The sequence below is a fragment of the Calidris pugnax genome, unplaced genomic scaffold (assembly GCF_001431845.1).
Source record: "Calidris pugnax isolate Ruff unplaced genomic scaffold, ASM143184v1 scaffold31, whole genome shotgun sequence".
NCBI lineage: Eukaryota > Metazoa > Chordata > Aves > Charadriiformes > Scolopacidae > Calidris > Calidris pugnax.
Genome location: NW_015090786.1, coordinates 1961395 through 1976198, shown reverse-complemented (window position 1 = coordinate 1976198; position 14804 = coordinate 1961395). Strand labels below are relative to the sequence as shown.

Sequence of the window (14804 nt, the reverse complement as noted above, 5' to 3'; positions counted from 1 at the left end):
GTGTGTGTAGGAGTCACATCTTCATTTCACGGTAGTTTATTTTATATTCTATTTGGCTATACCAGAATATAATTAAAAAGCAACATGTACTGAAACTGGCTTCTACCCATTTGTTCATAAACTTGAGATATTGTCAAATTTCTACCTTTTAAATGTGTGCATGAGCTTTTTACATCAGCGCCATAAATGAATACTAATAGATAGGCTGCTACACGTCAGTCTGAACTGGGCATGCTATTCTGAGATATGATTTACAATCAGCAGAAAGATATTCTCTCATATGGTTGAGAAACAGAAAAGATGAAATATGGAGAGCTTGCTAAAGTTTGGAAAGTGTTCATTCTTACCATTTCATAGCTCCCAAAGCACCTGCAAGCTCTCAGATACTTGAGTGGATAAGTGATAATGCAAGTAGGACATATAAAAATTCAAGATCTGAATGCTCACTTATGAAGTGTTTGGAAACCTCAGCCCCACCAGCCTTTAGTCCAAGTGGAATCTCATCAATATCTACCAGAACTATGAAAAGGCAATAGGCAACTTACTGCATTATTTCCTAAAAAGTAAGTGCATGTGAACTCCCTGCCCATTGAGGCTGAACACTTGCCACAGTCGTTCAGGCTGACTCCTTTAAATTCCTTGTCCTGTGTGGAGGTGGAATAACACATTGCTGCACAATCAAGTACTTGTAGTTCTGCTGAAGTTGAGCGTTTTTTACCTTGGACTTCTCTCCAAGTGTTGCTAGATTTACAACCTTGCTAACCTGCATATACATTTTATTATGTGGAGCTAAAATAGAACCGCTGGGCCTTTTCTTTAAACATGGAAAAATGCATAAAATCAAGCAAATTGTAAATTGCAGTCACAAGTTAACATTCAGAAGCACAAACACAGATTTGGATGTTTCCTTGGTTACTACTGCACATTGAATTTATCTACCCCAGACCCAGGAAAAACTGGGGTAAGAGATATGCTATGAAAAATCCAAAATCTCAGAATAGAGTGCTTCCCATTTAGCATATAAAGAAGCGAATAATTTTTTCTATTAAAATGACCATAGATGAGAAAAAAGATGATTTTTGAATGATGATATCTCTCCTCTAACATTTGTTCTTTTCTCTTGGTTTAGGTGAAGTGGAACCTTCCCTGAAAAAAGGTTGGTCACTATAGAGGGCAAAAGTTTTGCAACCATTTAAATAATGAACTAGTATATCTGTGATGTAGATCCTGTCATTAGTTACATTGACATCTACTAACCACGTAAACTGTGCTTTAAAAAACTTATTAAATAAGAAATTGAGTAATAATAATTGCTGTACTGTTTGCTGCTCTGTAAATTACAGAAATATTATCTGTACCCCTATCCTGCATGTGGGGCTCTTATTCATGCCAGTACCAGTTATCTGTATGTCTGGGTAGAAGTAATATTTAGAAAGGATAGTACAGAAAGAATATTTAGTGACAAATAATGATGAGGTGATGTAAAAGCATTTTACCTTGTGCCGATGCAGAACCTTAAAATAAGAACTACTTCTGAATCTTCTGAAACAAAAAACCTTAGTTATCATTGAATTTTTAAAACAGACAAGTGAAGCAAGTAGGATTTATAATATAAATCTTTTCAGACATGAAAATTGTTATGCTGAAACATAAAACTTAAGTTCAACTTCTATTAAATCAAAATGAAAATGTACTAGAAGGATTGAGATATTGGTGATAGGATGTAAAGCTTTTCAAAACAAGGGTGTGTTTTTTTCTCCAAAATGAGAACAGCTTGATAATAACAAGATGTGTAACCAGCCCTCTGTGATCTGAATTTGGTATCCATCAAATTCTTAATAGGTAAATGCCCATATTGAAGAATCTATCAGCCCAGTTGGGGCTGAGATTACAATGCAGCTTTCTCTGAAGTTAATTGGAACTGGATCAGTCTTCTATTTAATGACACATTTTGTCAGTCTCAATAGGACATCCAAGGAATTAATAGGCTTGAAGACCATTCATCTTTTTATGGATGATCCTTCATATTAGGACTGAAGATAACTTATAGACAATGTAGGAAAACATCTCTTTACTCCATCAGTAAGGATCACAAAAGGTTCAGCATTGTGCTCTCTCTTCTCCCAAAGAGAGAAATGCATTGTTAATTTTGCAGTGGGTGCAGAGTCTGAAGCTGTAGCACATTCTTGTTAGGGATGCTGGGTACATGCATGGAAGATGTCTATCACCATGGGCCAGTGTAGCTGACTGGACTGGGAGTACTGTGAAGGCACTTCACTGCTGGGAAGGCTTAATCCATAAAAATGCTATGGACATCACCATGCTTAGCATTGCAATCCCTGCTTGTTTGGAAATCAGTAACGTACTCATGCCTTATATTTTGCATTGGGACACTAGGCTGTAGAAATGGAATTCAGAGAAGCCATCAAAATAAGCTGAAAACTGTTTAAATTAGTCAGTGGTAAGTGGTGAGATGATTGTTTGGACCTAAAAGTCTTCCATCCAAGGAGATGTGTATCTAACTGCCAGCTTGAAATGTTTTCCTCACAACCCTGCTCGAGATAAACAGTATCTAACTGCCAGCTTGAAATGTTTTCCTTGGTATTCAAAGCTCACAACCCTGCTTGAGATAAATGCCTGAGAGTCTTCTGTCTTTGGTGTGAAGAAAATGGACAAGGAGCCAGTGGTCAAAGACCCTTTCTGGGTATAGCCTTACGCTTTCACATAGCAACATCATCAGATAACTTGTTACCACCTCCAGGTGACCAGAGGTTTCCATTTCATCCTGGCAACTAGGATATGGCCTCAATTATACTTGATTTTGTCACCTCTTTTTCTGGGCTACAGAAATAAAACAAAGTGGGCCTGAAGCTGCCGGTCCTTTAGAAACGCCCATGTACTGTGGTTTTCTGCTCAGTGACAGGCAGCTTTCTCTTTTTCTGGGCTACAGAAATAAAACAAACTGGGCCTGAAGCTGCCAGTCCTTTAGAAAGGCCAATGTATTGTGGTTGTCTGCTCAGTGACAGGCAGCTTTCAGAGCTCCTCAGAGCTATTACTGACTCTCTTTGCAGACTTCTCTTAAATTTGTGTAAATATCATGGAGCTGGGTCTAAGCCTATACAGAAGGTTTCTGAGAGCTCAGTGATGAAGTCTGGAGTCAACAGCTTTTCTGCTTAGACCCAGGGAAATTCAATCCTGGGGCTAAAGCTCCAGAGCCCTGGGAGGGGAGGGAAGGAGAGGTCCCAGACAAGCTCGTGTGGGCAGCACTCTCACAGACATCACAGTCTGTTCCTCTGAGCACAAGGTGCACGTCTCCTTGAGTAGCTTTTCCTAACTTATGTGTGCTGTCATGTTTGTGGCCCCGAAATAAGAGTTCCAGAAGAAAAGCTTGCTAAAACAAAACAAGATATTGTATCTGTGATTTTTCCCATGTGACTGCTGTTAGGGCTGGACCCAAAGAAGGGCCAGCTATACAAATTGGGACACTTTTGGGGTATCAAAATACTAGCAGTAGGATCCACAAAATCAGAACCAAACTTTTAGGCTGTGTAGTATTCTCTGCTTTCATAAAAAGGACTATTTCTGCATCAAAGTCCCTTTCATTCTGCACAGCATTGGTATCTATAGCTTTGTGGATTTTCCTTCTTCAGGTGTCTCTTCTTATGCTTGTGGCATTTGAACATCCTAAACAAAAAAATGACCCAGTGAGATTGTGCAGTACAGCACCTCCATCTCCAGAAGATGTCATCATTTGACTTTTCCCACATATTTACAGGAAATCTCACTCAAATTGCACCCTGGAAATGCGCATTATGGTTTCTGTGCCTGATTTTTATGTATTTATAATGGATCCAACCCACAGTTATTGTGATATTCATTCCCAGGCTGAGAGATTTTTAAAACTCTCCATACCTGTTTTTTGGTGTATGGACAATCCTTCACTTGTTTGCTTTGTAGACTAGCAGATTTTATGAATGCTAAAATGTTTGCACAAAATTTACTTTATAATGGAATATAGTAATAGTAACTGAAAAAATAAGAAGACTGCTAGTACCACAATACAGCTACATATTGAAAAATATTCAAGGGGAGTGGTAAGGACACCGTGTAGTGATGAAGAAAGCAGAGAAACGTGTAATGATAATTACAAGCCCAAAGAAAGCAAAGATCACCTTCCTAGAGGTGTAAATTGAAAGCAAAGATAATAAAAGTACAATAATGACAATGGGCTTGCACAAAATGCAACAGGACTAATATCAGTTTCAGAATCCTTTAGAAAGGATGAAAATGCCTCTCAAGTGCGTTTTTTATTGCAATTATTTTTGCCAGTCCAAGTCTTATCACTAATATTTATCTTTAATAATTGGAAAAGAGTGAACATTTGATATTGTCTAGAAAAAAATGTGTTATTCAGTGAGGTAGTAAAAGGTTATTCTGTAGAGGACTTTGCAGTCCTTAACAATGCATATTCTCAACATGCTAAGACTGCAGAGTATTTTCACAAAAGATATTGAGAAACCTAATAACAGTTTCTCGCAGGCTTAATATATTTTTGGCTTCATTTGTTTCTAGAACAATGGCTATGACTGATAGTCTTATTCATTTTTTCAGGGTTAGTTGAACCTTTAGAGACAAATCCAGTTATTTGGCAGGTGTATGTTTTCTCCTCTTTTGGTCCTTTTTACTAGAAATTATTGTTATAGACAAAGAGAAAAATATTTATTATTTTTGGGTGGACATTACTGACATCAGTTATGAGTTTGGAGAAGCGCTGAGAAACTTGGTGCAAAAAATTGGAAATAATGATTTGTAAAATATAGGCAAGTGCACTCACTCCAGCGTTGTCAGTCAGGGCTAAAAAATGACATTATTAAACTGTTCTGTAACTTCTTTTCAGTTTACATATGGGTAACTGAAATTTAAAATCTGAACATGGATTCCTCACTTAGCTGGCCAGGGTACACCTGACAAGCTGTGCACATGTAGCAGTGGCTTTTGTATGTTAACGCAGCATCATCTTCTGCTTCGAAAGAGCTGACGCATTCTGGTTGGGAAACATAAATCTGGTATGTGGTTTTAGGAGTAAATTGTCAGAAACCTTTGAAAAAGATTCTAAGGACAGAATTATTTCATTTTTTATTTTATACTTTGAAGTTTAGGAAATTGTTTTTGTCAGATTTCCTTCCTTGTTTTTACATTTGAGTTTCGATTAAATTCTCTGTCTTTCTTTCTCTCTCTTGCACTCTTCCTCTGTTTCTCCCTCACACAAGTCAGCCACTATGTAAATAATTTTCATTTCAATAGATGCAATGAACCTAGAAATCAGACTAAGAAATAAAGCACTGCTAACAATCTTTGTATTACCAAATAGGTTTTTATTGGCATAATATTATTCTATACCAACAATCAAAATAAACTTGATTTCCTTGAGGTAGAGATGGTTGTCTAAATTTCTGTGAGTTAACCTATGTGTGAGATAGATAGAAAGATTTATTCAACTGTTAAAACTGCAGTGATGATTTTCCAAAAGAGTTCTGAGCGGTATTATAGTTTATATCAGAAGAATAACTGGAAAAATTCAAATAGCTAGCTGATGTGGCAACTAACTTTATTTCTGGGCAGAATACTGAAATTAGAACATTCTCTTTTTTCATTTGGAAGTCCTTTTTTTAATACAGTAACAAATCTGCAAGAATGAAGAAAACAAGTGGGTTTTCTGGAGGTAATATTCAAGTTCAGAAAGCTATTTCCAACCGAAAAATTTGACATGGACCAGAGAAAAGAAATTCAGAGTACCATAAATGCAACCTGAAAACAGAGTTGCTGGTGTGGTTGTTTTATGTGTGACTTAGAAATTAATTATGCAGTTCCATTCATCCCTAACGTATATATCTATTTGTACTGGTAATGCCTTCTGAATTCAGTTTCTTTTATGTTGCCATATGGTAATGTTCACTTTTCTGCGTATGAGCTGCTATTATAGATCTCTTTAAAAGGCTTTCACTGTCTCCCTAGGCTACACTTTACTACAAAGCATTTTGCGTATCTTTGTGTAAAGTACACCCTGTGTTAAAAGATGAAAATCATTGATTGACTCAACTCTCAGATGTTAAACTGCTTTTCCAGATATTCATTTTTCGCATTTTGCATTTTTGTGGCATCCATTTCTGTTATTAATGCTATTTTAAAAATCTCATCTTGTTTTACTTACTCTGATCAATACAGTAATAGCATATCCACTATAAAATAGCATTTTATAATATAAGGAAAATATTTTCTGTATTATCTAGATGAAACAAAACGATGTACCACTAGGGAATAGGGATGTTCAATTATGGTTCTTTTGCCTCTTGAAGAATAGTGATTGAGTTTCAACTTGAGTTTTAACACCTTAATCTAAACTTGTCAGCTGTCTTTTAAAAAGTTCGGAGAAAACTTTGAGCCACAAGGCTGGTAGGAGTCCTGGGCAAAAGTGTAGCAGCACAGAGATTTGCATCTGCTTAAGCTGTCCTCTCAAATCAGGGAAAACCTTATAGAATCATAGAATTGTCTGGGTTGGAAGGGAACTTTGAGATCATCAAGTCCAACCACCAACGTAACTGATAAAAACCATCACTATTATGCATGGCTATCCCTGTTATCTCAGTGGAAATCTTCCTTTGCACCCCAGCAGTGGACCATTGAGGAGGTTCTCACCCTAAGAGAAGAGGAGAGTGTAGGGCAGATGCCCCCTTGTCTGGGAGCCTGCTGTGCCTGAGACAGAGCAAATGCCTGACCTGGTAAATGAGATGCTCATCCAAAACCCAGTTAAGCCCCCAGCACCAAACTGGGGGTCCTGAATATTTCTGAGAGAACTCCAAACCCCCTCACAGCTACTGCTGTGCCAAGGTGAGGATAAAGCATGTGGAGCCCCGTGCTCACGGCCCACAGAAACGGTATCTCTCTTCTGCGTACCAGGCCCCTAAAAAAAAAATATCAATTGGATCTAGAAGTGATTGAATTTATAGAAATACGTATTTTCAGACTAATACATCAAGGTAAGATCTGCAGAGTTGACATTTTTTTAAAGCTGAGCAGACGAGCTATGGTTAGTCTTGTGATTTCTTTATTCTATTTTTTCCTCCTTTCTCAAAAAAGCCCTATTGAATAGTTTTATATGGGAAAAGATTTCTTTGATGCTAATCAAGATTAGAGATTCTACGTATTACTGTATATGTAATTTTGCTCTATTTAGAGGTCTACAATTTTGTCTGCATTTTGTCTTTATACAATTATGTTCAATTAAATGCAGACTCCGATAAAATTGATTATGAAAAAAAATAATTTAACATAAATATAATGAAAAAATAATATCTTTGCAGCGTGGAATCCATACAGAGAAACATGTCAAGACAATTTTATTTTCCACAGAAAGAAAAGAAAGACCCGTTTTTGATCACATGGCTCTATCTCTGATTCATTTGTATTGGGGTTTTTGGTTGCTGTTTTTTAATCAAAGTGCAATTAGCATTCCTTTTACATTTCAGAACCAAGCTACAGAACTGCAATCTGGGAATGAAAAATGCAGTCTTAACATATTTATATACTTGGAATAAAAATTATTTTTATGTATAAAATGTTTAGGGTTGAAGATCTTTTAGTAATTTCCACTTCTAACTCTTTCAGAAGCTCAGTCATTAGAATTCCTCCATATAAAACAGTCTGTAAGGTCCTCCTGAAGGGTGCCAATGCTGCTTACAGGACAGGTAGTCAAAGATAATTGCAACTACCCTCCTCCCCTTAAGAACCTTTCTGTTAAGATATTGCCTTTCTGCTGTAAATGGAAACCTTACCAGAGAGAAAAGTAAACCCAAAACATAAAATCAGTTAGGCTTTAGAAAGAAGAGAAAATAAGAGTTTCTGCACTGTGTCAAGCTCCATTTGCCTTGGAAAACTGAGGCTTTCAAGCTGGAATTAGCCAGAACCATTTCCTTTTTCCTGGTGGAGGATGTAGTACAACTTTTGGATTTATCTCAGAGAAACAAATCTTAAAGAGAACTATATAACAGCTCCCATGTTTACAGCTAATTCTTCAGCCTTGGAGACTTCTGTCAAACTTTCCCTCTCATCTCAGCTCTTCAGGAAAAAACAAAAATTTTCCTGTTTTGCTGAAAGACAATTTTGTATTGAAAGACTTTGCAGTATTTAGTTTTTAAGGAGCCCCAGTAGATATATGAAAGTTCCCAAATGAATAAAAAGCAAAGGGGAAAGGTCAACTACACCAATCATGGATTTTCTGATAAAACTGTTTAAGTTCCTAGTAATATACACTTTTACTCACCATTAATTGCCAGAGCTATTTTATTCTATAGCAAAAGGAATGCTATTATTTCAAACATAGCAATATGGAAAAATACATACATATTTAATTGCCTTTAACATAATGAGAAAAGGAGGAGTACAATAAGTCCAAGTTAGAAAGCTGGAGATTATGAAAGAGTGGCTCATAATAAAATCTTTACACAGGCTGGGTTGTTTTCCTGTTCCTGCACACAGTTCTGAAAATGCCTTCCTCACAATGAGTCTCCTTTGCTGTATAGTTTTGTAAAAATAAAGATAAGATAAAATATATCCTGGAATCACCCCTTAGCAAGATGATGATGTCAGGAGGTCACCTACAGTGAATGTCTATTATAGACCAGTGGAACTACAATAGCACGGAAACAGTTGAATATCTCTTGAACTGGAATCTAATCTATTCATTTTTGTTTTGTTCTGGAATGATAAAGGAGGCTTAACATATATCTGGAAGGCCATGTTAAATCCCTGTATCCTTGCAGGAACATAAAGCCTATTTGTTTTCTGTATCCTACGCATGATAGGTAAATTGTTGAGAAATATTTGAGGGTCATATTCTCTGTATCACTGACAGACAGCTGTTTAGTGATGTCAAAATATCAAGTGGAGAGAATAAAGGCAACTAAGGTAAAGTAGCTGAGCTTTGCTGAATAGGTTTAGAACCAATCAAAAACACTTCACAGCAACATTTACAGTTTAGAACAACATGTTGTTTTGGGTAAATATACACCAGAGCAGAGAGTTTTCACCAAGAAGAATGAGAAATGTTCCTCTGTGACCTCTGTCAAAAGTTGTCTTATACAGCAAGTGAAAGACACGCTGTATAATTCTGCAAAATACAAAAGGAAAATTGTATGCTCTAAAGCCTCTAAATTGTAGTTGTGGTTTCCAAAGAGATGGATAAACAATTTTGAAGCCATACTTAAGAGGCACTGTGGCCTGGTATCTCACTCATTGGTTGAGCACACAAACCATTCAGCATTTTCATCGGTAAAAAGCAATTCAACTCCTGCCACATTTTCAAGACAGATCTTAGACACGTGACTTCAGGAGAAGTTATTTTGTACCCCAAGATGAAGTTGCTATAAATCTCAGAACAAGACAAGATCTAGGAAAACACTGGGGATAAGGCTGTGCTACTAGCAAGCTAGAAGGGAAGTCACCTAAATTAGTCATATATGTCACTCAGAATTTCAAACACTGAATGCTGGTAATTAAAGCCTTCTGTTACACTGTCTTTTGTTTCCGGATATAGACATACTACACCAATTTAATTCCTCAATTAAATATTTCCTGTTCTTTTTTTTTTCCCATGGTTTTTTTTCTTGTTGCAAAAATTGGGTTTGTTTTTTTCCTCTAGAGTGCAGTTACTGGAAGTTGCTCTAATGCACAAATTCCTTTATTCTCCTCCTAGCCCCATAAGGATAACTGTCACCCTAACCACCTGGTACTATCTTGATTAAAAATAGACATCAGCTGCACAGTTGCAAATTTCTCCTGAGTATACCAGCAGCAAGAGAATTGTCTACAATTCTTCATACAGACAGCATCGAGGAACACATTAGAAATGACATCCCTCTCATCTTCTAAAGCTCTTAACACCACTCACTCTTGCCTTGCCCTCAGTATCTGTTTCTACCAACTCTTCAGGCTAATCAGCTGCCTGCTACCAATTAGTCTTGATAAACTAGCAAGGATATAGCCCCATTAAATTGCTGGCAATAGCTGTAAGGGTTTTGACTGCTCAAAAGCAAGTTATTAACCTCTATTTCACCAGGCCTCTGAATAGAACTCGTTTTCCTTTTCACTCTTAGATATTTATAAAGATATTTATAAACGAAAGAATGTCAAAGCAATGAAGGTGTATATCGCTGTGTTACCTGTACGAGATTATGGAAAAGACAACCAACTGGTAAGATTTGCTTAGAAAGAACAATGTACTCTCATTTCAAGTGAAATTTCATCAGCTTAATTATACCTTTTAAAGAGTAGATACATTAAACCTACATTGCATCCTGACTACAGTATTTAAGTAGAAACAGGATGGCTTTAAGCATGAGGGAATAATATTGAATGTCAGGGATCAGAGTTAAATTCCCAGTTCTCTTGCTGACTTTATGAGTTACCTTGAGTAAAGCATTCTTGTGTTTTAGATGGGGACAATAATCCCCTTTTTTTCTCACTTTGCCTCTCATAACATTGATTTGTTTTTATTTGTCTGTTGGGCTTTCTTAGGGTATATTTCATCTGTAAGATGGAAACTCAGCAGAAGGTGAGGTCTAGGAGCCGTTTTAGGAATGTCAAATTGCTACTTGCCACTTCATCCTCTAATGAAGCCAGACGCAGGGCAGTGCTTTCCCACCAAGAGAAGAAATATCACCCTCCTTAAGTTTGAACTCTTCTGTTACAGAGGTGGAAAACCATGTGGTGTTACAACTCCATGCGGTACCTAAAGCAGTTCATGTGGACTGAGGCCCACAGGTGCTATTATAACACAACACAGTTAAAATAGCTAAGAATAATGCTATATAATTTATTGCGTCAGTGAGGAGACTACTAGCTTCCCTTCTTGGAGTTATCAAAATAATCACCCTGCATGTTTTCTATATCTGTAGAAGACTAGAGAAGCTGGTGTCAAGCAGTATCCATATTTAAGGAAATAAAGTACTTATCCATTCAAAACCCAAGAAATTTGAGGGGAAAGATAATTTTTCATGTCTGCTTGATAACCGAAGAAAACAAACAATGGAATACAGCTTTTAAAACACGTACTCCCTTACAATAATTTAATAAACCGTACTGTCATCTCATAAAGAATCGGGATGGTTGCCGTGGTGACAAAGATTATCCTTGCTGCTCCTTGATTCTGTCATTTTTCTAAACATGAATTCATAATATTTAAGATTTATTAACAATGTGTCACATTGATAGAGATAAATTACATGCTTTAAAGTGGCCATGTAAGTCTTTTATGATATTACAGCCGCTCTGTCAACTCAACAATAAGATATGATGTGATTACTAGAAAATTAAAGCTATTTGTCATAAAAGATGAAGCAGAGAGTATCAAAACTCTCAGAGCAGAAAAAAAAATCTCCAATAATCTAATGTGTTTCCCTATTTTAAATATTTTGGAGTTAGCAAAGAGTCACTATTTTCTGTCTTGTAAATTGATCAAGATCAGCATATATTGAGACTAGATTTATTTGTGCTGGGAAAATTTAGGTTGTAATGTATCAGAATTGAAGTATTCCAGGCTGCAATTTTCTATGATAGTTCAAACTATAATGGGGAGCTTGTGAAGAGAACTTAATGATGGCACATTTTGTACTATATAAAAACATATATACACACATTTATGTATTATGAAGATGTATTTAACTTCAAGGAATTTTTGTAGGGTTTTCTGTGGTGTGCAGTCCTAATTGTAGCAGCAAGTTAGATGAGTCAAGGAATTTTTGTAGGGTTTTCTGTGGTGGGCAGTGCAAGTTAGATGAGATTCTTGGTGCAGCTGTCTAGAAAATATCTTTTAATGTACCTTACTGAAGTATTTGTGTCAAGTTTTACCGCTGACACAGTGTGAGGTCGGTTTAGGTGGGCAGCTCTACTGTCATTGCTTAATATATATTTTGCAGTCAAACTAGCAATAAGAAATTCCCTGAAACCACAGTAGTTTTAAAAGTTTTTTTTCAGAAATAGCAAAGGTTTATACTTATTTTTTCAAGAAAAAGAGGCCTGTTTTCTGTAGTGAGACACCTAATAGATGGTGGGAACCCAGCAGAGCTGAGGCATCTTAAGGCAATCAAGGAATGTGTATTTGCATAGATGACTCTGCCTGAAGAATGTGATTAGTGGGCCACATTCCTACCTGTGTGCAGGATGACCTCTTCGGCTGGGTGAGGTATGTCTCTGCTGTAGCTGTGTGCAGGATGACCTCTTCGGCTGGGTGGGCTGTACGTTGCAATGCAGAGGAAGTGACTCAGCTTTCTTGAAATGCATGAAGTCAGGGTTTGGAGGCAGTCTGGATGTGCTCAGAATCAGAGAGCAATCCTCCCGCTCTTCTTGTCTTGCACCATTTCTACCACTTATGCTACCTAAATATAGTTTATGCATCCTTTTAAGCAGAAAAGGTGGGAAAAGTTTGAAAATCCAGTAACTAGATTCTCTCAGTTGATAGATGCAGAAAGGAAAATAATCCAGGTTCAGCTGAAATACAGTAAATCAATATGGCATGATTTCTTTCTAATCACAACCTTTGAGGATTATGGAGCAATGAATGAACTACGCACCCAGGCTGCGAAGAGTAAGATGAAAACAGAAGAGAAAGTCCTTTTAGCTTAATGACATCATGTAATTAGCTTAGTTATGCTGCCATACATAAGTGGCTAACAGTGATACGTATTTTGGCCTTTATTACTCTTTATCTCAGTGAAATGTTCTCTCTATCTGAAGACAACACAGGCTGGAATAGCTATGTTTCTTGCAAACCAGACACAATCATTATTTCATATGTCAAATACCAGCCAATAAAAATATTCTGCATTTATTTTCAAGGACCTATGCAAAGATCAGAGTCTGTATCCTTGAGAATGTGCATCCTGTTACCACCTGAGCAAATAACTAAGGCATCCAGTAATTAATACTAGTTTCCCACTGCAGGAAATATATGCACAATACTGTAAACCAGACACTCTGTATAGTCTTAATGACTTTATTTCATGTCTATAATAAATACCTTTGAAATTTCTACCACTATATGAAAACAGTGCTATGCAAGCTTGATTTAATTTTCGTTTGCTTTTGCTCAAATTCAGCATTTTGCATTCTTTATATTATCCTGGTTTTGGCACAATAGGGACAGTAGGAAAAAAATCAGTTACAGAGGTGTATAGCACTAATTTAATACCAATGTCACAGGTGAGGAATATTGTTCCAAAGAGATGGCATAGCAAGGGTAGGAAAATATTGTACCATTTTCCTCTTCTAACAAGGCAGTTCTCAGTGCGTTGGTATACAGCATGATTAAAATGAGTCATTTTCTGAGACAACGATCCCTAACCTGAGAACTTTTATCTTTATAATTGGTATACAGCATTGAGCCTACTTTTATTGTGTTGGGGCTACCAATTGAGCTTTTGAGCTTTGAAAATGAAGTAAAAAGAACACTTTTTTCCCTCCAAAAATAATTTGAAAAGCATAAAATACTAATCCTGGTTAACAACGCAAGATACATACAGGAAAAATGTTCAGTAAAACATGGTTTTTCTGATTCATGACCAACACATTAGTGTATAGCTGTTACGGATCAGCAAAACCTATTCTTGACTTTGAAAGTAGCTGTGTTGCTCAATTAAAAACATAATAAGTACTGAAGTCACTTAATGTTACAATTATCCCATATGTATTGTGTGTATATATATCTATAAAATTGAATTTCATTGTTTATGATTATGAATATGAAGATAAAGGTATGACTGTTAAAATATTTGAAACACCTAGGTGGTTTTTTTTATTATGAGAATGGATCTGATATTTTTGTGTGTGAAAATTCTTTTAATATTGATAACTCTACATTGCTTTATTTCCAGAAATTCATAAACCGAAAGCAGAGAGACAGGAAAAAAGAACAGCACCGAAGGGTAACTTTTTTTTTTATTTGTTTACCTGCATATATGTATGTAATATACAGTCTACTTGTTAACTACATACATTACCACTGTTGAATTATAGAAGCATTCAAAGATCAGTTGGCTCAGACTGTAAATAATCAAAAATTCACATATACCTTAGCATTAAGAAATAGTGTCATTTTATGTTTATATGGCTATATTGTAAATGCAATTCTCATGCCCAGACTTATCCAGGAATCTTCTTTGTAGCCAAGGTGCAAGAAAGTAGAGTGCTGATGAACTTTCTCTGGTGCAAAAGCCATGAAGTGTGCAGGGCAAGGACGAAGCAAATTTATAGGCCAGTGGGTGCCATCCAAGTTAGGAATTCGTAGCTCACAGTGAGCCAGGTGTGTATCAGAGATAAAAAAGGACTCCATTTTAAGAACCTACTCTTTTTCAGACTGTTTAATCTTCTCTAACTGGCACTTTCCACGAATCCACAGAGGAACTGGTTTGGACTGGTTTTCAGAGGTCGTGTAAACAAAGAAATTTCCTGGGGTGTGTGCAGATTTTTTGCCTAAGAAAGCCTCCTCTGTAAAGGCTACGCCACATAAAATTTGATGAGCATCTCTCTGATGCACCAGTGCTGTGCTTAGTAATGTCAGGAGGAAGCAGAAGGAAGCTTATTAAAAATAGTGTGTATATACATAAACCCTCCCTCACATGATTAAATTAATTTCTGTATATATTCTTTATGTGTTTTTATAGGGCTTTACACCTCTAGTGCTATCTTTCCAGTTCTGTGCTAATCAGGGTAATCTGCAGTGCCTAGAACTGCTTCCCAACTACTTAATAAAT

At 36.6% G+C, this 14804-nt stretch overlaps 1 protein-coding gene across 5 annotated transcripts in view; it reads left to right on the top strand.

Annotated features, from left to right (window-relative positions):
- TRDN (triadin) overlaps nucleotides 1-14804 on the top strand; it is a 92948-nt gene that overhangs the window by 64580 nt on the left and 13564 nt on the right. For all 5 annotated transcript variants that reach the window (XM_014966353.1, XM_014966351.1, XM_014966355.1 and 2 more), the window contains 2 exons: nucleotides 1130-1156; nucleotides 13926-13976. In XM_014966353.1, coding sequence (XP_014821839.1) covers nucleotides 1130-1156; nucleotides 13926-13976 — 78 coding nt within the window. The remainder of the gene's footprint in view (nucleotides 1-1129; nucleotides 1157-13925; nucleotides 13977-14804) is intronic.